General features: G+C 50.7%; 1 protein-coding gene across 1 annotated transcript in view; it reads left to right on the top strand.

The window, feature by feature from the left end:
- Nucleotides 1-21,027, top strand: part of UNC80 (unc-80 homolog, NALCN channel complex subunit) — a 135,365-nt gene that overhangs the window by 32,887 nt on the left and 81,451 nt on the right. The window contains exons 14-22 of the mRNA XM_054177075.1: nucleotides 158-304; nucleotides 2,234-2,381; nucleotides 4,493-4,641; nucleotides 6,620-6,786; nucleotides 8,041-8,142; nucleotides 9,555-9,763; nucleotides 11,191-11,297; nucleotides 11,842-11,941; nucleotides 17,773-17,945. Of these exons, the coding sequence (XP_054033050.1) occupies nucleotides 158-304; nucleotides 2,234-2,381; nucleotides 4,493-4,641; nucleotides 6,620-6,786; nucleotides 8,041-8,142; nucleotides 9,555-9,763; nucleotides 11,191-11,297; nucleotides 11,842-11,941; nucleotides 17,773-17,945 (1,302 nt within the window). The remainder of the gene's footprint in view (nucleotides 1-157; nucleotides 305-2,233; nucleotides 2,382-4,492; nucleotides 4,642-6,619; nucleotides 6,787-8,040; nucleotides 8,143-9,554; nucleotides 9,764-11,190; nucleotides 11,298-11,841; nucleotides 11,942-17,772; nucleotides 17,946-21,027) is intronic.

Below are 21,027 nucleotides of genomic sequence, written 5' to 3'. Positions count from 1 at the left end.
TGTGAAACAGTTGGAGGAAACACTTCAGGAGTTAAACAACTCAGTGATGGAGTACCCGAAAATGAGGAACCACAGCCATCCGCCACAAGTAAAATGCTAACCAACCGCCAGTGGCCGTGCCAGGGTTTCACACCACCTTTCCCTCTGTGACCCTTAGGAGGAAGGCCCATCTGTCAGCACCCATAGGCTGGCACTCACAATGCTGATCAAAATTGTCAAGTCCCTGGGCTGTGCCTATGGTTGTGGAGAAGGACACCGAGGGCTCTCCGGAGATCGCCTGAGACACCAGGTATTCCGGGAGAATGTAAGAGAATTAAAGCTCATTCAAGTGTGTCCCCCCCTGTACTCTTGACATCAGCTGCTGAGATTCCTGTCTGCCCCCTCTGTAGCTTTCTCTGTACTGGCAGTAAATGTGTTGCTCTCTGCCCCCAGCTCACAGACTGTGTTGCAGCCCAGCCGCAGCAGGTTTTCAGCTGTCCTCTTCCCTTCCAGCAAGCCTTTGGGGCTTGCTAGGAGCATACCTGAGGCCCAGGCTGCTTCTGACCACCCCAATGGATGGGTCATCTGGGAATGGACAAGCACATGGGAGCAAATCCCCTGTGTGAGCTGGTGTGAGTGGTTTTTCACATCGATGGGAGCCCCACAGAGTATGCTGCTCACAAGAGGTGCAGCTGGTTTGGGTTGCACATCCCAATCCAGAAGTCTAAGGTGTAGTCATGTCCTCCTTTCCTGATGGTGGTTAGGACTGGTTGCTGCTGGGCTGCTCCATCAGCTCCTGCTGGTTGGAGTGCACTGTGCTCATAGAGGTGTGTGCTCATAGAGGTAGTGTGCTGCAAAGAAGTAAAAGAAGGCCTATGGAAGGGCAGCTTGGATGGTCACTGCTGATTCCTTACATTTTTGGTTCTGCTCAGGCTGAAGCACTGAAAAGGGCTCAGGATGTAGCCCAGACATCTGACTGCCCAGAAGAGTCTGACTTGCTGAGATCAGTCCAATGCCCTGTGAAACAGGAGCCTTTCAAAGGCTTTCTCCAGCCTTTTTCTTGCCTTCTGTCTGCAGCAGGGAGTGTTTTTGGTGACTGAGAGGAGAGTTTACACTGTGCCCATCCTCGGAGTGAGTGGAAGCCAGGTGCTTCTACATCACATTGGTTAGCCTATGCCATGCCAACAGAGCCATAATATGACCCTGAGATGTGAGGTAGAAGGCTCACAGGTGAGGTGGCTGCCTCTGTGTCATGCAGCATTCTTGTTAGCCAGACTCCCTGGTGCTGTGGAGGCTGCTGCAGTAAGGTTAATTCTGGTCATAACAGGACTAGGTGGGATGAGAGAAACAGTAGAAAGGTTCTGCCCAGAGCACTGGTTGAACATGCACCATATTCATCAAGATGCTGGGCAGGCTTTCAAGTTGTGTTGAAGCTGAAGCTTGTGTTTCTGCTGGGTCAGAACAGTGCATTTAGGCCAGTGCATATCATTAACCATAAAGGAATAGAGGTCTCTGGGAGCCAAGGGTCTTAGCAGGCTCATTGAATTGAGGTCTTTATGGGAAGAGATTTTCCTCTGCATCTGAGTCTGTTGCATTTTCTGTGTGTTCTGTCTGGCCAAACTGCTTTGCATGCACCATTTGTGTTGATTGCATGGACAATCACATGTGTGAGTTGGGAAGTCAAGTGCCTTCTAGTGAGGCAGAAAGAGGGCTCATGTTTCCCTTAGAGCTGATGTTTCAGACTCTTCTCTATCTCCAGCCTGCATGAGGCCCTTTTAGGATGGGTGCTTTGGTGCTAACAAGTTGATGATTAAGAGCTGTTAAATAAAAAGCTAATGTTTTGCATGATAACAAATGGGTTGCTGTGTAGAGGGGCATCAAGTAGGTGGGGTGGCTGAAAATCAGATGCCTGAGGCTAAGAACCTGTTCCACCAAGGCAATAAGCCTTGGCTGAGGTGGTGCATTGCTACTTCATTCATATTCAGACTTCACCATGGGGTTGAAGAGAGGAGGAGAGGCCTCCAGCCCTGGCTGGCAGTGGCTTCACCACCACCTCTGAACAGTGACACTCCTACTGGGGCACTGTCTCCTGATGCTGAATTTGGCTTCGGAGGTGAACCTGTCTCCTGTTACAGAACCTGCACCCTCTGCCTCCTAGAGGAGGTTGCTTTAGCCAGCAGAGCAGAGCACTAAGCAGGAGCAAAGACTTGAAGGTGTGCTTTGGTGTGATGTGCTGTGCTGGGTGTCGTTGCAGGCTCAGAACTGCCTGACCAAGCTGTACAAACTGGATAAGATGCAGTTCCGGCAGACCATGAGGGATTATGTCAACAGAGATTCTCTCAATAACGTGGTGGATTTCCTGCATGCTTTGCTGGGCTTCTGCATGGAGCCAGTCACTGACAGTAAGTACAGCTGCCATCAGAAGCATAGAATCAGCCAGGTTGGAAAAGACCTCAGAGATCATCAAGTCCAACCTATTCCCTAATACCTAACACCTCCTGACAACTAAACCATGGCTCCAAGTGCCACATCCAAGCCTTTTGTACACCTTCAGGGACTCCACCACCTCCCTGGGCAGCACATTCCAGTGGTCAGTTACTCTTTCTGGAAAGAACTTTCTCCTCACCTCCAGCCTAAACTTCCCCTGGTGCAGCTTGAGACTGTGTCCTCTTGTTCTGGTGCTGGTTGCCTGGGAGAAGAGACCAACCCCCACCTGGCTACAACCTCCCTTCAGGTAGTTGTAGAGAGCAAGAAAGTCTCTCCTGAGCTTCCTTTTCTCCAGGCTAAGCACCCCCAGCTCTCTCAGCCTCTCCTAAGAGTGCTGTACTCCAGACCCCTCCTCAGCCTTGTTGCCCTTCTCTGGACATGTTCAAGTATCTCAATGTCCTTCTTGAATTGAGTGGCCCAGAACTGGACACAGCACTCACGGTGTGGCCTAACCAGTGCTAAGCACAGGGCAGAATGACTTCCCTGCTCCTGCTGGCCACACCATTCCTGATGCAGAACAGGTTGCCACTGGCCTAAACACCCCACAGCCACCTGGGCACACTTGAATATTCCTAAGCTGTGCCATCAGAGAGAAGCCAAGCCCTTTTTGTTTTCCCTTAAAAGGGTAAAATAAGCCCAAATGAGTTCATTACTCTCCTCAGAAAACAGAGTGAACCCTCAGCCAGTGCAGATCAGGGGAGCTGGATCTCTTCTCAGACACATGGAAAGGGTTCTTAACAGACAAGGCAGCTAATAGAAGTCCTGAGCATATCCCTAGCAGCATCCCCACACCAAAGCCCAAGCCAGGAGAAGCTAACTAATAGAAGAAGAAGTCCCTAACAGCCCTAACCCCCCCAAGATGCCCCTAACCTAAGTCCCTAAACAAAGCAGCCACAGAGTGGCTGTGTTTTGTACTCTTTGTTATCAATCCCTTAACCAGTCAAACCCAGCCACACATCAAAGCTAGAATCTTTTCCCAAGCAGAGGTGGCAGCATGTCAAGGAGGTGGCTTCTGCAGCATGTTCCAACCCCAGGGTGCCAAGGAGAGGGTCTTCTTCTTGGCACCCATGGAATGTGGTTGTTTGGCTCTAGGCAGCCTGCTAAGGAATTGGTCAGCTAAGGAGCCCTGAGCTCTGCAGGCATCCAGCAGCTGCCCTCACAGCAGTGGCTGCAACACTTCAGAACAGTAAATAGAAAAGCTGGAGGTATTGTTCAGATTTTATGCCTTATGCTGGACATATCTAAATGAGGGATGTGGATAAAAGGGATCCAGAGTGGTCCTGGTCTTTTCAATCCTTTTGTTTTGCTGGTTGTGGGGTTTTAGGGTGGGGTTGGGGTTTTTTGGTTGTTTGGTGGTTGCTTCTGGAAAGATTTCATCCTTATTTATTTCACCCTTCCCTTCTGCTTTCATTCCTGCAACACTGTGTCCAGTCTGGGGCTCCCCAGTTCAAGAGAGACAGAGACCTGCTGGAGAGAGTCCAAGGGAGAGCCAGGAGGATGCTTAGGGGACTTGAGCATCTCCCCTGTGAAGAGAGACTGAGAGCCCTGGGGCTGTTGAGTCTGGAGAAGAGAAGGCTGAGAGGGATCTGATCAATGTCTATCAATAGCTGAGGGCTGGGGGTCAAGTGGAGGGGGCCAAGCTCTTTTGGGTGCTGCACAGCAATAAGCCAAGGAACAGTGGACACAAACTTGACCAGAGAAGGTTTCAGCTCAACATGAGGAGAAACTTCTTTGCAGTGAGGGTGACAGAGGCCTGGAGCCGGCTGCCCAGAGACATTGTGGAGTCTCCTTCTCTGGAGACTTTCCAAACCCCATCTGGATGCATTCCTGTGCAGACTCCCCTGGGTGATGCTGCTTTTGGCAGGGGGCTTGGACTGGATGATCTCTGGAGGTCCCTTCCAAAATTTAACGTACTGTGCTAGTGTGATACTTGGCCTTTGTCTCTTGTATCTGAATCCCTTCACACGTGTCTTTAAGCCATCCTTTCTAGACCATTCTAACAAGGGGGCTTGCTTGTACCCTACAGACAAGGCTGGATTTGGGAATAACTTCAGCACAGTGGACAACAAATCTACAGCCCAGAGTGTGGAAGGGATTATCGTGAGTGCCATGTTCAAGTCGCTGATCACTCGCTGCGCTTCCACCACACATGAGCTGCACAGCCCAGAGAACCTGGTAAGCACTTGAGGTCATGTCAGCAAAGTTACCTTTTCACTGGAGTCTCACCAGCAAGGCTTTCCAGTGAAAAAATTAATTCCAATAGCCAAACCCCTCGAGTGTAGCAAGCTGTGCAGCCCTAGCTGAAACATGAGGCTGGAACAATCCTCACTACCAATACAGGCTGGGGGAGGAGGGGAGAGAAAGCAGCTCTGAGGAGAAGGGCTTGGGGGTACTGATGGATGAGAAGCTGGACAGGAGCAGGCAGGGTGAGCTTGCAGCACAGAAGGCCAAGGGCAGCCTGGGCTGCATCCAAAGCAGCATTGCCAGCAGAGCCAGAGAGGAGATTCTGCCACTTTGCTCTGCTCTGCTGAGAGCTCACCTGCAGTGCTGTGTGCAGGTCTGGAGCCCTCAACACAGGAAAGACATGGACCTGACATAGCAGGTTCAGAGGAAGGCCATGGAAATGGTCAGGGGTTGGAGCAGCTCTCTACGAGGACAGGCTGAGGGAGCTGGAAGTGTTCAGCCTGACAGGCTCTAAGTCACCTCTTCAGCTCCCTCATTTTGCAGCTTTTTTACTCTCTGCTACCTCTACATCTGCTGAAGCCCACTGCAGAGCACTTTCCTGAACAGTAATGCTCCTCATTGTCTGCTGCTTCTGAGTGCACTAAAAGGAGTGTTCAGCTTTTGGTCCCAGCTGTCTCAATCCACTTTTGCAGCAGGTGTGGCTCTTTTATGGATCCCCCAAATGAAACCAAGAAGGAAGCAAGTAGTTGGCTTGGGAGAAACACCTGAATTTATTTTACAGGAGGAAAAGTTGGAAATGGAGAAAAGGAGGGAAAATAAGCAAGGGGCAGCAAAGCAAACAGAGAATTACCACCATGGATCCAGCTGATCCTGAAGGTCTTAATGGGTGGGGAAGCTTACAGCAGCAAAGGCTGAGATGTTGGAGTCTTTGGATCCAGATGAGGTCTTGCTGCTTGATAAGTGTGGAAGCTTTGAACTCTCCCTGTTGCCTCTGGGGTTTTATACCTTTCCCAGCCCCACAGGCAGTCACTCTGCCCCATCCAGCTGGGCACATTTGACTGGTGTCAGCACTGGTCCCATGGGTGGTTATCTGTGCCAGTCCTGGTCTCATGGTAACACTGCTGAGAGCAGAACTTGTGGCCTTGTCTGGTTATCAGCTGCTGTTGCCACAGAAGTTGTGGTAATGGTGTGACAAACACCTTGGGAAACTGCTGTGTCAGTCACCTTTTGAGAGTCCTGTCCATGAGGAGGTGCACCAAGACTTGTCCCAGTGAGTCCCAGCATCCACTGGCTATCAGCAAGGAGTTTGTGGTCTCATAGCTAAGAAGAGATTCCTCTAGAGACAATGGTGTGAACAATAAGGATGTGAGTCCTGGTTACAGGGGGATCCAGCGTCAGCACAGAGCTTGTGGTCCCCTAGGACAATGGTGTGAAACACTTGGGGGAGGTGAGCAACACTGAGGCAGTCAGGAGAGAAACTGAGCTCCTTACAGCACCTGGCTCAGATGGTTGAGCACAGAGATTTAGGGGACAGTAGCTGTTAGCACAATCTGGACTCTAGCATTGCCTGACTCCAGCCTGCAGCTTGCCCAAGTCCAAGCAGCAAGTGCTGGTGCTCAGGTGCCTCCCTCTGTCCCTTAGAGGCGTGAGAGCAGTTGTGTGTGGAGGGTGACAGAGGGGCTAGGGAGGCTGTCACTGCTGGGAAGCTGAGCCAGCTCACCTGCTGTGGATGGAGGCTCACAACGGTGTAAGGCATTCTGGGGAGCTGAACAACGTTGAGGCAGTCAGAGGGAGACAAACTGAACTCCTTACCCCAGCCAGGGAGCAAAACCCTGCACAGGGTCAGGGTGTGGGACAAGAGTGGGGGAAGGAACAGCCCGCTGAAGTACCTTACAAACTGCTGCTCCTCACTGCTTCCCCACCTGCTGCTCGCTGAATTCCTTCCCCTGCATGGTGTCCTGCTGCCCAGGGCTTGTACTGCGACATCCGGCAGCTGGTGCAGTTCATCAAGGAGGCTCACGGCAACGTCTTCCGGAGGGTGGCGCTCAGTGCCCTGCTGGACAGCGCCGAGAAGCTGATTCCGGGGAAGAAAACGGAGGAAACGGAGCAGGAGCTGAAACCTTCTGGGAGCAAGAGGTGAGGGTCTCGGAGGAAGAAGGCAAATGACCGATTTGCACGTGGCTGTATGGCTACTTGCACTCAGTGCAGGCTGGGGGAGGAAGGGATGGAAAGCAGCCCTGTGGGAAAGGGACTTGGGGGTCCTGGTGGATGAGAAGCTGGACATGAGCAGGCAGTGGCAGCCTGAGCTGCATCCAAAGCAGCATTGCCAGCAGAGCCAGAGAGGGGATTCTGCCACTGTGCTCTGCTCTGCTGAGACCTCACCTGCAGTGCTGTGTGCAGGTCTGGAGCCCTCAACACAGGAAGGACCTGGACCTCATGGAGAGGGTCCAGAGGAGGCCATGAAAATGATCAGGGGATTGGAGCAGCTCTGCTACAAGAACAGGCTGAGGGAGCTGGGGGTGTTCAGCCTGGAGAAGAGAAGGCTCCAGGGAGACCTAAGAGCAACCTGCCAGGACCTGAAGGGGGCTACAAGAAGGCTGCAGAGAGACTGTTTGCAAAGGCCTGCAAGGACAGGACCAGGGACAGTGGCCTCAAACGAGAGCAGATTTAGATTGGACGTTAGGAACAAGTTCCTAACATCCTAACAAGTTCTGATTTCACAGAATGTTAGGGGCTGGAAGGGACCTCAAAAGCTCTTCCAGTCCAACCCCACTGCCAGAGCAGCATCACCTAGAGCAGGTCACACAGGAACACATCCAGGTGGGGTTTGAGTATCTCCAGAGAGGGAGACTCCACAACCCCCCTGGGCAGCCTGCTCCAGGGCTCTGTCATCCTCATGGGGAAAAAATTCCTCCTCCTGTTTCTGTGGCACTTCCTCTGCCTCAGCTTCCACCACTGCCCCTGGTGCTGGCATTGGGCATCCCCCAGCAGAGCCTGGCTCCAGCCTCTGGGCACTCACCCTGCACAGCTTTATCAACAGCAATGAGGTCACCTCTCAGGCTCCTCCTCTCCAAGCTCCAGAGCCCTCAGCTCCCTCAGGCTCTCCTCATGAGGAAGATTTACCACTCCCCTAATGATTGTTGTGGCTCTGTGCTAGACTCTTTCAAACAGTTCCCTATCCCTCTGGCAGTGAGGGCTGGGCTTGCATCTGAGACCTGCTGCCTTTTGCATCCATGGTGTAGAGAGAGGCAGCAGGTTTCTGAAGAGGGGATGCATCTCTAAAGCTGCTTTGGCACTCAGCAGTGCTGGTTCCCTGGGCATGTGTGTGTGTGATGGCTGTGAGATGAGCCATCCCCTCGGCTGAGCTGATGGTTTGTGTTGTCTGTGTAGATCTGAGGTGGGAAGTGTCATCATTGACAAAGGCCAGGCCTCAGCTGCCCCCGACGAGTGCCGCAGCTACATCTCCAGCCGCCCCATGCAAACTCCAGAGCAGTAAGTAAACACTGAATCCTTTCCTGGGTTATGCCAGCAGCTTCAGTGGGTGGGACAGCAAGGACTGTCTCTTTGGGTGGTACAGGAAGAGTGCTGAGTCTCTTCACAGCTGCTGAGAACATCCAGGTAATGCCTGCTTTCATTGCTACCCACCCTGGTTTGCATGGCCAACCAGCAGAGATTTTCACCTGCCAGCACAGGGGATTTGGCAACAGCAGATAGCACCAAAGGCATGAAGAGTGTGTTAATGCCTCAGAGATGTCCTCACAGCTATTCTCCACTCTTTCTTTATACTTCTAGGGGTTGAGTCTATTCATTTTCAGCTTCCAAGTTGTTGCTGATGGCCATTCACCTTTCATTGCCTCCCAAGGGCTAGTCCATTCCTGCCCTGTCTTGGGGCTGTACTCTCTGAGGATTATTTCATTTCCCTTAGCAGCACAGAAGAATCTTTTCTTAATCAACCTGCTGTTAGGCATTGGTACATTTGAAATCTCTGTTGTCCTAAGAATTTTGGAACATTTCATAAATGGCCACTGGTCCCTGAGTAACTCTGAACAAGTCATTTAACTTCCCCATGCCTCTGAACACCCATCTGTGATGCACTCTGGGAAGACACTGCTTGCACAGGGGCCCAGAGCTCTTCATTATGTATTCTCCTGCACCAACTGAACCCTTGCTGAGACTGCAAGGATGGCACAAAGCCCCTTTACTGCTCTGCAGAACTGCAGCGAGTTGTTCTGGTCTGATCCCTGCCACAGCCCTGGGAGATCTCAAGAGTACAGCAAAATATTCTGTCCCCATTCCAATCCAGTACTGAGAAGTGCAAGTCCTGCAGGTTCCCAAATTAGAATCATAGAATTGTTAGGGCTGGAAGGGCCCTCAAGGATCAGCCAGTTCCAAGCCTCCTGTCACGGGCAGGAAGGTTGCTCTTAGGTCTCTCTGGAGCCTTCTTTTCTGCAGGCTGAAAAACTCCAGCTCCCTCAGCCTCCAGGAACAGGGAGGTTTGGAGTAGTCTGCAGGAGGGAGACCTCATTCCCCAGAGCATCCAAACTCCCCTGCCATGCAGCTCATCCTCATCCCTTTTCCCATCCCTGTGATGGGTTAACACCCCCCCTTTTCCCATTTCTTTTCCCATCCCTGTGATGGATTAACACCTACCCTTTTCCCATCCCTTTTCCCATCCCTTTTCCCATCCCTTTTCCCATCCCTTTTCCCATCCCTGTGATGGATTAACACCCTCCCTTTTCCCATCCCTTTTCCCATCCCTTTTCCCATCCCTTTTCCCATCCCTGTGATGGATTAACACCCTCCCTTTTCCCATCCCTTTTCCCATCCCTTTTCCCATCCCTGTGATGGATTAACACCCTCCCCTTTCCCCCCACCCCCTTTCCCCCCACCCCTCTCCCCGCCAGTGACGAGCAAATCCAAGGGGCCGTTCTGGGTCGCAAGGACTTCTGGCGCAAGATGTTCAAGTCCCAGAGTGCTGCCAGCGACACCAGCAGCCAGTCTGAGCAGGACACCTCCGAGTGCACCACGGCCCACTCGGGCACCACCACGGACCGGCGCTCCCGCTCCCGCTCCCGCCGCATCTCCCTCCGCAAGAAACTCAAACTCCCCATAGGTAAATGTATGTCCCCTTCCTCTTCTCTCTATGGGTTGCATGTGCAGAGGAACACACCTGGAGGGGGAGGCAAGGCTCGGGAATGGGCTGTCCAGAGAGGGTCTGGGTGCCCCCTCCCTGGAGATGGTCAAGGGCAGGTTGGATGGGGCCTTAAGTAACCTGGGCTAGTTGAGAGGTGTCCGTCCCCACGGCAGGGAGGTTGGATTAGATGATCCTGGAGAAGAGGAGGCTCAGGGGAGACCTTATTGCTCTCCACAAGTTCCTGAAGGGAGATTGGATTAGATGATCCTGGAGAAGAGGAGGCTCAGGGGAGACATTATTGCTCTCCACAAGTTCTGGCAGGGAGGTTGGATTAGATGATCCTGGAGAAGAGGAGGCTCAGGGAAGACCTTATTGCTCTCCACAAGTTCCTGAAGGGAGGTTGGATTAGATGATCCTGGAGAAGAGGAGGCTCAGGGGAGACCTTATTGCTCTCCACAAGTTCCTGAGGGGAGGTTGGATTAGATGATCCTGGAGAAGAGGAGGCTCAGGGGAGACCTTATTGCTCTCCACAAGTTCCTGAAGGGAGGTTGGATTAGATGATCCTGGAGAAGAGGAGGCTCAGGGAAGACCTTATTGCTCTCCACAAGTTCCTGAAGGGAGGTTGCAGCCAGGTGGGGGTTGGTTTATTTTTGCAGGCAACCAGCAACAGAACCAGAGGACACAGTCTCAGGCTGTGCCAGGGGAAGTTTAGGCTTGATCTTAGAAAGAAGTTCTTGCCATAAAGAGAGATTGGCCATTGGGATGTGCTGCCCAGGGAGGTGGTGGGGTCACCATCCCTGGAGGTGTTTAAGCAAAGCCTGACTGAGGCACTTAGTGCCATGGTCTGGTTGATTAGTTAGGGTTGGGTGATCAGTTGGGCTTGGTGATCTTGGAGGTCTCTACCAACCTGGCTGATTCTGTGATCTCTAAGGTCTCTTCCAGCCTAGGCTGTTCTATGATTCTGGACATATCTGCCTTAAGAAATACTGCAGCAGAGTCCTTTACTGTCCAAGCCTACTGTATATTCTCCCAAGGGAATCTGGGGAATGCTGCTCCTTCCATGTTACAGATGGCAAACTGAGGCAAAGGCAAATGGAAACAATTTGCCAAAAGTCACAGTCTCTGTGGCAAAACAGAGTATTGAATCCATGTCCCCATAGCAGAGGGTGAGTCCCTTAACCTCACAGGCCTTGTTCCTCTCTATAGAAGAGAAATTGTCCAAATAGCATTTGCTAGACACAGAACATCTCCTTTACAAGCAGCAAGTCCTGGCTTTCCATGGGAGTCAATACATGTAGCACATGAGGGTTGCCTTCCCCTTTCCTTCCATATACTGCACATGCTAGTAAATAGATTCTGCTTGGAAGTGTCTTCAGAATTGTCCTGAGTGGCTTATTCTGCAACAGGGAACTGGCTGAAGCGTTCCTCCCTCTCTGGGCTGGCTGATGGGGTGGAAGATCTCCTAGATATCAGCTCTGTTGACCGTCTGTCTTTCATCAGGCAGAGCTCCAAGGTAAACGTGTCAGACCGGCTTACAGACAGCTTGGGAGCCAACACCTGGCTGGCTTTAGCTGTCCAAGGAAACATGATGATCTTCATGAGGGGACTGAGTCCATCATCAGTAAATTTACAGATGACACCAAGCTGGGGGTGTTCAGGCTGGAGAACACCCAGAGGAGAAGAGGAGGCTGAGGGGAGACCTCATTGCTCTCTACAGCTCCCTGAAGGGAGGTTGAAGCAAGGAGGGGACAGCCTCTGCTCCTTGGTGGCAAGGGACAGGAGCAGGGGAAATGGTTCCAAGCTGCAGCAGGGGAGGCTCAGGCTGGATGCTGGGAAATATTTCTTCATAGAGAGAGTGATAGAGCATTGGAGTGGTCTGCCCAGGGCAGTGCTGGAGCCACCATCCCTGGAGGTGCTCAAGCAGCCTTGGAGCTGGCGCTTAGGGACACGGCTTGGCGCTGACCCTGCAGTGCTGGGTGTGAGGCTGGACAGGACGCGCTTGGAGCTCCCTTCCAGCTGGCTGTTTGCTGTGATTCTGTGCTTCTGTCTTCGCCCAGGTGAAGTTCACCAGCGCAGTAAAGCTGTCAGAAGGCGGGGGGCCGGGAGGTGGCCTGGACAACGGGCGAGACGAAGAGGAGAATTTCTTCAAGCGTCTGGGTAAATGGCGCACCTGCCGAAGACACCCATCCAAGCTTCATCACACAGAAGAAAAAGATGGTTAGAAATCAGGGGTCTCGTCTCCTTTTTTGATTTCCTTTTTCATTTCTTTCCTTTTTCCCCCTTTTTTTTCCCCTTTTAATCTCTCCCTTTCTGTATTTTTACCCCTTTCCCCTTCCTCCTCCTCCCCAGCCCCATCCCAGCCCCCTGCTTTCTCTGTAATCCATTCTGAGCCTCCTCTGACTTTTTGGTCCCTGGAACTCTTTTCTTTTCACTTTCCTTCTTTTGTTTTGATTTAGGAAAAACAGCAGCAAACAGCAACAACAAAAGAAAACCTCTGGCCAAGTCAATTAAAAAAGAATCATTACAAAAATCCAGCCTCTACAAGATAAATTCTGCAGATGCAACATTTGGGCTTCCTGCACCAAATGCAATTGGGTCAATAGACTTGGTGGGGGGGAAAAAACCCCACCCCCACCAATTGAATTGCTTGCTTCAAAGCACTTAGCTCCAAATCAGCTGTGTAAACCTTTCAGTGCCTAATAGAACAAAGGGTGTTCCATCAGGCTGCTTTTGTTTAAGTTTTGTTTGTTTTCTCCCCCCTCCTCCTCCCTCCCTCCCCTCCTTCTCCTCTCCCCCCCCCCCTAGTTTTGTGGCCACTTGAAAGTTTTACTGAAGATAAGCACAGAAATGGGGAAACCCTGCACAAAGCTTGCTATGATGATCTCTTTTCTTCTGTGTTTGCATGTCTTACTGTCTACATACCATCCGTTAGGGGAGCTGTCCCTTTCTCCTGGCACACAAAACAGAGGAACAGCCACGCTCCTGTTCCACCTGAGCCTGTTTCATTGCAATGTCTTTCCCAAATCAGTGTCTGAGAAGTGACTTTGAGTAATGCAAGCTCCTGATACCTTCTGTTTCAAAGCCACCATGCAGGCATTCACATGCTCCTGGCCTTAGCTCAGAGCTCTTCCTTGCTCTCAGGGAGACCACCTTGGATCTTCAGGTTCTGTTGCTACTGGTTGGTTGGTTTGTTTCCCTTAAGAAAATCCAATCTGACTCCCAAAAACACACACAAAGGAGCAGATGTTTCTTTTTCACCATGATTCATTTTTCTTTTGTGGCTTTACAGTGCACTGTATTCTCTGGCATTATGTCTTTCTGGTTTTAGTTCTTGGCATTACACTTCCACACAGCACTGTCCATATTTCACCTCTGTCTGTCCCACACCTGCAGTGCCATGCATGCAAGGCATTGCTCAGGCAAGTGATCCTAGCAAAGCAAATGTCTTGCCCAGTCTAAGTTGGGCATCCTTCTACCACTGCAGAAGCACTGGTGGTGGTTAGCCCCTAGGTGAGAACTGTCATTCCTTGAGAAGAATAGAAGGTGTCCAGAGAAGGGCCACGAGGATGAGCAGAGGGCTGGAGATCCTCTGCTGTGGAGACAGACTGAGAGAGTTGGGGTTGTTCAGTCTGGAGAAGAGAAGGCTCTGAGGAGACCTAATTGTGCCCTTCCCATATCTGAAGAGGGCTACAAGAAAGCTGGGGAGGGACTTTTGAGGGTGCCAGGGAGTGGTAGGACTGGGGGGAATGGAACACGACTAGAAATGGGTAGATTGAGACTGGATGTAAGGGCAGGTTCAGACTGGAAGAATTTTTCCCCATCAAAAATGGTCAGGGCTTAGAATGTGCTGCCCAGGGAGGTGGTGGAGTCCCCAAGCCTGGATGTGTTCCAAGGTGCTTGGGGCTGTGGTTTAGGGGTGAGCCTTGTAGAGTAGGGCTCTGGGTTGGACTTGGTGATGCTGAGGCTCTTTTCCAACCTGAATGTTTCTGTGATTCTGTGGTAACACTGCAGAACAGCAACGCAGCAGAGGGCCTTCCAGTTCCCAGTGCTTCTGTGTCTTCCATAACATCAGCAGCTTTTAGGTGCATACAGAGATTGACTGCCCATGCTATGAAACCCCTTAGGCTCTGACCTTACAGCATTGTTTTGGGACCTATTTCTGCCTTCCCATTCTTGCCATTCACCACCCTGTGCCATTATTGGCCCGCCTTTTGGTTTGGTTTGGTTGTTGTTTCGTTGTGCTGGTTTTCTGTTCTCCCATGTGGTGTTCCCTCTTGTGTTTTTGGGGTTTCTTAACAGAGCTGACCAAATTGAAAAGAAAACAAGAGAGAGGAGAAATTTGTTACAGTGAACAAAACACATTAGTCATAGTAGAATGTAGGAGGGGGATGGGGGGGGGGGGGAAATATCTGTCACATCATTTACAAACTGTAATATTCATTGTGATGCCATCATGTAGACCACTGGAAATTCTGTGTTGGATATGTGTGTAAGCATATGGATGTGTGTGTGTGTATCTGTATGTGTAGAGCTCTCTCTATACACATGAAAATGTGCACAGGCATGCAGAGCAAAGTGTTGATTTGAATGATCTTCTCACCTATACCGTAGAGATATGTTCTATATATCCTGGGGTGCATTAGGGGGAGTGTGTCCAGCAGATCCAGGGAGCTTCTCATCCCCCTCTACTCTGCCCTAGTGAGACCTCACCTGGAATATTGCATCCAGTTCTGGGCTCCCCAGTTCAGAAGGGACAGGGATCTGCTGGAGAGAGTCCAAGGGAGGGCTGCAAGGATGCTGAAAGGACTGGAACACTGCGTGGTGAAGAGAGGCTGAGAGCCCTGGGGCTGTTTAGTCACAGTATCACCAAGGTTGGAAGAGGAGGGGAGAAGGCTGAGAAGGGATCTGATCAATGACTATAAATAGCTGAGGAGACTGGGGTTCAAGAGGGAGGGGACAGGCTGTGCTCAGTTGCACTCTGTGATAGGACAAGGGGCAATGGATGGAATCTGCAGCACAGAAGGTTCCACCTCAACATGAAGAGGAACTTCTTCACTGTGAGGGTCCCAGAGCCCTGGAGCAGGCTGCCCAGAGAGGTTGTGGAGTCTCCTTCTCTGGAGCCTTTCCAGCCCTGTCTGGATGTGTTCCTGGGTGACCTGTGCTGGATTCTATGGTTCTCCTCTGACAGGGGGGTTGGACTCAATGCTCTCTGGAGGTCCCTTCCAACCCCCAACATCCTGTGGGCCTGTGATCCTGTACACCAAGAACACAGTCTATATACATAAGTGAGTTCCAGTATGTTCCCATGCTACCCTTTAACCTTCCTTTAGGCACTTACTGAAGATATTGGGAATGACCAGAGGAGCTCCCAGGGTGCTGAAGGCACAGCAGGACATATGAACCACAGAGCATGTGGTTGCTCCAAGAGGTGATCTCAGATTGGCACAGGAAGCAAGTGGGTGAGCAGCAGCTTGAGCATCTCCTGTTAGGAAACAGCCTCTGCTCCCTGGGTGACATCATCTGCAGGGCAGAGCCACATGAGCATTAAGGCAGTGAGGGCTTCCCTGCTTGCAGAGAGACTGCTCCAGGATGGGCATAGCAGAGAACAGTCATCAACTGCCTCTGGAGAATGCTCTTGCAATGCTTCCACAGTGTGCAAGGCTGGGACAGCGAAAGGGGCTGTAGTCATAAACTGTAGGGAGTAGCACCGAGCCCCTAAGGACAAAACCTCTGCTGAATCTTCATCCTGGGGGTTAGGGAGGTGCCTCAAGCATGGCTTTCTGTGTCAGGAAGGCAAGTGTCTGTTCTTTACCTCATACAGGCACAGCCCTATCAGGGCCCTGCATAGGAAGAGTTTGTTTGTACCCCAGATGAGTTTTATGTGAGTGTTGCAACAGCCCTAGCAAGAAGGCTCAGATAACCAGGGAACAGGCTGTAAGGTACCAGGAGGAGCTGGAAGGAAGGGGTGTTTGTGCCTGCTCATTTATGTAACTGTTCTACCTGTTCTCTCTGCTTTGGCTGTTTGTTTGTTCCCTTTTGATGAAGTGTTTTTCCCAAGGAGCTTTTCCAAGCATTTCCCTGGCAGCATTTTGTTTCCAGGCAGACGATGTGCAGCTTCACCTGGGGGGGAGAAAAGCCACAGCAAAGCCTTGTAAACAAATCTCTTGACATTTGCTAGAGCTCTGCTCCAGGGGAAAAGTGAAGACCCACGTGGCTATTGTCTGGGGTGCTTAAGTGTGGTCTCAAAGTGACTTTGAGTGTCAGCCACTCTCCTTTGTTGGGGAAGGAGAAGTCACCAAGGCCCCAAGAGCTGACATTGTGCCTCCTGCCCTTCAAACCCATGTTTAGAGCTAAGCTTGGGTTCTCCACACTTCTTCAGGGTTTTATCCTGCAGTGTTCTGTCAACTTTTCTACTTTCACATGTAAATGGGAAGGACATTATGGATAAAGACCAAGAGCCCAGAAGCTGACTATTCTTGGTTTGATCAGCCAGCTTGGCCTTGAAACTGCTTTCTTGATTTCTTTCCTGTGTCCTTGTTCTCTAGACTCTGGGTGCTCACTGTGTTATGATCTTCTGCATGCAGAAGTGTTCCTTCCACTTGGCAATGGGATTAGTTGATTTATCATCTGAACCACAGATGTGGAGTTTAAAATCAGGCTTGAAAGAAGCCCTGGAGTTGGGTGCAATCCTAATCTTCAAAAGGAACTCTTATTAGGGAGCTTTCCATCCTAAACAGGGTGAGACACTTCAAGGGAGAGAGGCTGGAATGATGATGATGATGATACCTAGGAGATGAGTCCTGTCTCACTTGGGGTAGGGAGCTTTGCATCCCAAACAGGGTGAGACACTTCAAGGGAGAGAGGCTGGAATGATGATGATGATGATACCTAGGAGATGAGTCCTGTCTCACTTGGGGTAGGGAGCTTTGCATCCCAAACAGGGTGAGACACTTCAAGGGAGAGAGGCTGGAATGATGATGATGATGATGATACCTAGGAGCTGAGTCCTGTCTCACTTGGGGTAGGGAGCTTTGCATCCCAAACAGGGTGAGACACTTCAAGGGAGAGAGGCTGGAATGATGATGATGATGATACCTAGGAGCTGAGTCCTGTCTCACTTGGGGTAGGGAGCTTTGCATCCCAAACAGTGAGACACTTCAAGGGAGAGAGGCTGGAATGATGATGATACCTAGGAGCTGAGTCCTGTCTCACTTGGGGTAGGGAGCTTTGCATCCCAAACAGGGTGAGACACTTCAAGGGAGAGAGGCTGGAATGATGATGATGGTGATACCTAGGAGATGAGTCCTGTCTCACTTGGGGTAGGGAGCTTTGCATCCCAAACAGTGAGACACTTCAAGGGAGAGAGGCTGGAATGATGATGATGGTGATACCTAGGAGCTGAGTCCTGTCTCACTTGGGGTGTTCTGGTAGCTGCAGAAGATACACACCTAAAAAACACAGAACACTGCTTGGTTTCCATATAGAACATGTCCAAAATTAGCTGCCTGGTTTTTCTGTCCCAGTAGCTGATACATTACTGAACTGATACATGAGGAGTAAAGTTTATGCGTGCTTCAGGTTAAAGCAAACTTAGAGGTGACAGGGAAGCAAGAGAGGAGATTGTTCAGGCAAAGCAGACAGTCAGCAAGAGGTGGGGAGGAAGGGACAGATCCTGGTTCACCTATGTTGGAGCAGATCCTGGGCTTCCACACTGAGTGTGGTGGAATTGTTTGGGGCAGACATCAGTATGGCCCAGACCAGGATCCACCTTGCTGTGCACTTACTGAACAGGAGTCATTAATCTTGTGAAACTGCCCCTCTTACCTGCAAGGCACCGCAGCGAGGTGAGGAAGGGATTTAGACCAAGGCTGTACCAGGCAGGATTTTGGTTCCACTTGCTGGTTGGTTTGGTTTTTTTATTGGTGAGAGACTGTGTTCCCTTCTCCCTATCCCTCCCTGCATCCCCTCTGTACTCTCTGCTTCTTTAGGTTGCCATAGCTTTGACGATCACTTGACCTCCAACCAAGAAGGGGGAAAGTCCAAGAACGTTGTGAACCTGGGAGCAATCCGCCAAGGCATGAAGCGCTTCCAGTTTCTTCTGAACTGCTGTGAACCAGGCACTATCCCTGATGCCTCCATTTTGGCAGCAGCCCTAGACCTTGTAAGTCATTCCTTGGTGTGTTTTTACCTGCTGGGTGAGAGCATGTGCCCAGGTGGTGCTCCATCGCCATTGTCATTCCCCTGCCGCTGCACAGAGAGCAGGTAAAGCCTCGCAGCGGTGCCAGCTGCTGGTGCTGTTGTGTGGATGGAGGTTCAGCATCTGAGTGTGCAGACAAAATGCATCTTGCTTTATTGCATGGCTCCCCCATCACTAGATTATTGCCAGCACGAAGCATTCTGCCTCTGCTCTTGGTGTCAGTAATCATAATGTAGAGAATAAGGCTGGAAGGCTGCACCTAACTAACCTGGAGAGGCATAGGAATTCCACTCAGGAGTTTTGGCAGTCCTAATCCATTAGGCAACACTGAACAACCAGTCACCAAAGCCAGTCAGGGGGGAAAGAAACTTCACATGTCAGAGTGTGCAGGCTTTTAAATGCAGATGTTGTGCTGATTTGCAGATCCAAGTCACAGGAGAGACAGTTCAATCCCTCCCTTCCGATGCATCTTCCTCCTTCTGTTCCATGCAGCTGTTCTGTTCTTTAGCAGTCCCTTCCATTTCTAAGGCAGTGGCCTTCTGCCTGTGGTTCATGGCTGCTGGGACTCTGTGAGGGCCTTTTGTGACAAGCACAAGAGTGTGACAAATACATCCAGGAAGAGCCAACCAATTATTAGCAACTTCTCTGCATGCTGCTCTTCTGCTTCTTTGCATAAGGGTTTGGATGGCTGCAAAGTGACGAAGATTGAAATCCACTGCTCTCAGAGAATCCACTCCCTCTCTGTCCCCTCTTTGTCTCCCCATTCTCCACCTCTTGGCTCTTTTACTGCCTTGCCATTTGTGCTCACATTCAGACTTTTTTGTGCTTGCTGCTGGCCATGCCAGGCTCATGGACTCTCCCAGCCTGATAGTGCTGTGCCCTGCTCTGTGCTGCCTTGCGGGCTTCATAGCTGTGGGGATGATCCTCTCTGTGCATCGCTGCTTTGTTTGTTCCTCTTAACCTTGCAACCTTAGGCTCCATGTTCAAGCAAGTCTGCATTAATACTGCCCCAGAGTTGCTCTTGCTACCAGTTTGCATCTAGCTCTGCTGTTTGGACTGACCCTCATCTATCTCCCAGCAGACAGGTGTTTTCTTCACTGGTTCCCACTCCTCCTGGTGGAGTTTGTCATCCCTCTGGCTGGAAACTGTGGAATCAGTCAGTGGCTGATAGGGAAGCCAGCCTCATGCTCTCACAGCCAGAAGTGGTTCCTACCAGTCAGGGGTTTCACTGAGCTCAGAAGGTGGTTTTGGGGAGATAGTTGCTCCTGGCAGGTGTGCTGCACAAAGGCAACTTCATTCTTTAGGGCTGCCAGGCTGCTACCTGATTGTGAACTCTAAACTATCACAAGCAATGGAAGGTGGGCAGGAAGGAGCCATTGCTGACAAGTGTGTCACTAAGATCCTTCTGAGGATGAGCTGCTCCATGCTAATAAATCAAGTGATAAAACAGGTGGTCTTCCTCTCACCTTGCTCAGGCAGGAACTTGCCACATGCTTACTCTGCATCCATGCACAAAGTCAACTGAAACCCACCAGTCAGAGGGAACTGTTTGAAGTTATCTCTTCTGGCTTCCAGAGCTGGGTTTTACAAAACCCAGTTTCATAGGTTCATAGAATGGTTTAGGTTGGAAGAGACCTGAAAGGTCATCCAGTTCCAACCTCCCTGCCAGAGGCAGGGACACCTTCCACTAGCCCAGGCCGCTCAAGGCGTCAGCCACCCTGTCCCTGTTTCCTTTCTGCTGAACGATGCAGAGGGCCTTGTCTCAAAGTTTCTAGGAGGTCTGCAGCTAAAGATGAAAGAAGCCTTGTTCTAATTACAGACTTCAGAGGCTTGTCACCAGTGGCTGCTCAGCTGGCATTTGGTCTGAGAAGTGTTGGAGGTCCATGGAAGTGAAGGAGTCAGACACACTGCAGGCTGCAGCAGATGACAGCTTGACATCTCACTCTGCTGCTTGCTGGCAGTTTGATGGCAGTGGAGCACACCCAGCAGCAAGCACTCTGGGGTTCTTAGCTTCTCTTTGCAGGCTTTTGAAGTTTGAGGCAGGCTTGCTGCTAATTAAAAGCTGAAGTCATTTTATCCAGCCTGGTTGCTGTGAGAGGCAGACAGCTCCACTTTCAGCTTTCCCACAAACCTTTTTGAGCATGCTTCTTTTCAGGAAGGCTTTCACAACTCCAGCCTTGCACCAACTTCAAGAGCTTTGATCAGCCTGGATGTTTACACAGGGTTGCCAACAGTGGCTGAAAGAAATTGGAGCAGTGAAACAAAGGCTGCATCATTATGGAGGTAGTGACATTTATTATACATGAAACTGAGTGGTGCCTGAGGTTTAGAACCTGTGCAGCCTGGAAATGGCAACTGATTGTGTACTGCAAAAGATTTCATCCCCACATCACCAGCTTCAGTCCAGACTTGCTTATTCTTAGAAGTCAATTGTTGCTATTTTGCACTTCTTGTGTTTGTTTGTGGGTTTTGGTTTATTGTTTGGGGTTGGTTTTTTCCCTTGATCAGACCAGAGAGAACAAATTTTTGCCCCAAGTGCCTTGTGGAGGATAAGAGAAGGCACAAGAAAACTAGCACTGGTTGATTGCTCTTGCGAAATTCATTGTCCTTGAAAGCCACACTGGACCTAAACACTCTGCAGTCGTAAAACCCTGCAGAGTCAGCTTTAATGGAGCTGTGAAACTGCAAAGCCATTCCCTATTGAGTCCCTCCCACCCAAGTCATTGCTTTTGCTGTGACTGATGGGAGTCAGATCATCTCTTGAGTAGATCCAGAAGGGGTGCTTGAAACTGTGCTAAGAAAATGCTGGCTTGTTATTCATGCCCAATGTGTATCCCATGCCCAATGTATGTCCTGCAGCACAGCTTTCAGCAGGCAGAGTGATACAGGAGGTCAAATGCTGAACTTGTCAACAGCTTCCCAGGCATGGGCAGGCTTGGAAGAAGTATTGCTGCTGTGTGAAGTTTGGACAGTGACCATGGTTAACTTGTGTTCTTTTCAGCTATGCATCACCTGCCTGACTCATTTCTCTCCATTTGTGATGTGT

Source organism: Dryobates pubescens, chromosome 37 (assembly GCF_014839835.1).
Source record: "Dryobates pubescens isolate bDryPub1 chromosome 37, bDryPub1.pri, whole genome shotgun sequence".
NCBI classification, from domain to species: domain Eukaryota; kingdom Metazoa; phylum Chordata; class Aves; order Piciformes; family Picidae; genus Dryobates; species Dryobates pubescens.
The sequence above is the reverse complement of the archived record's forward strand: the minus strand, read 5'-3'. Positions and strand labels throughout refer to the sequence as shown.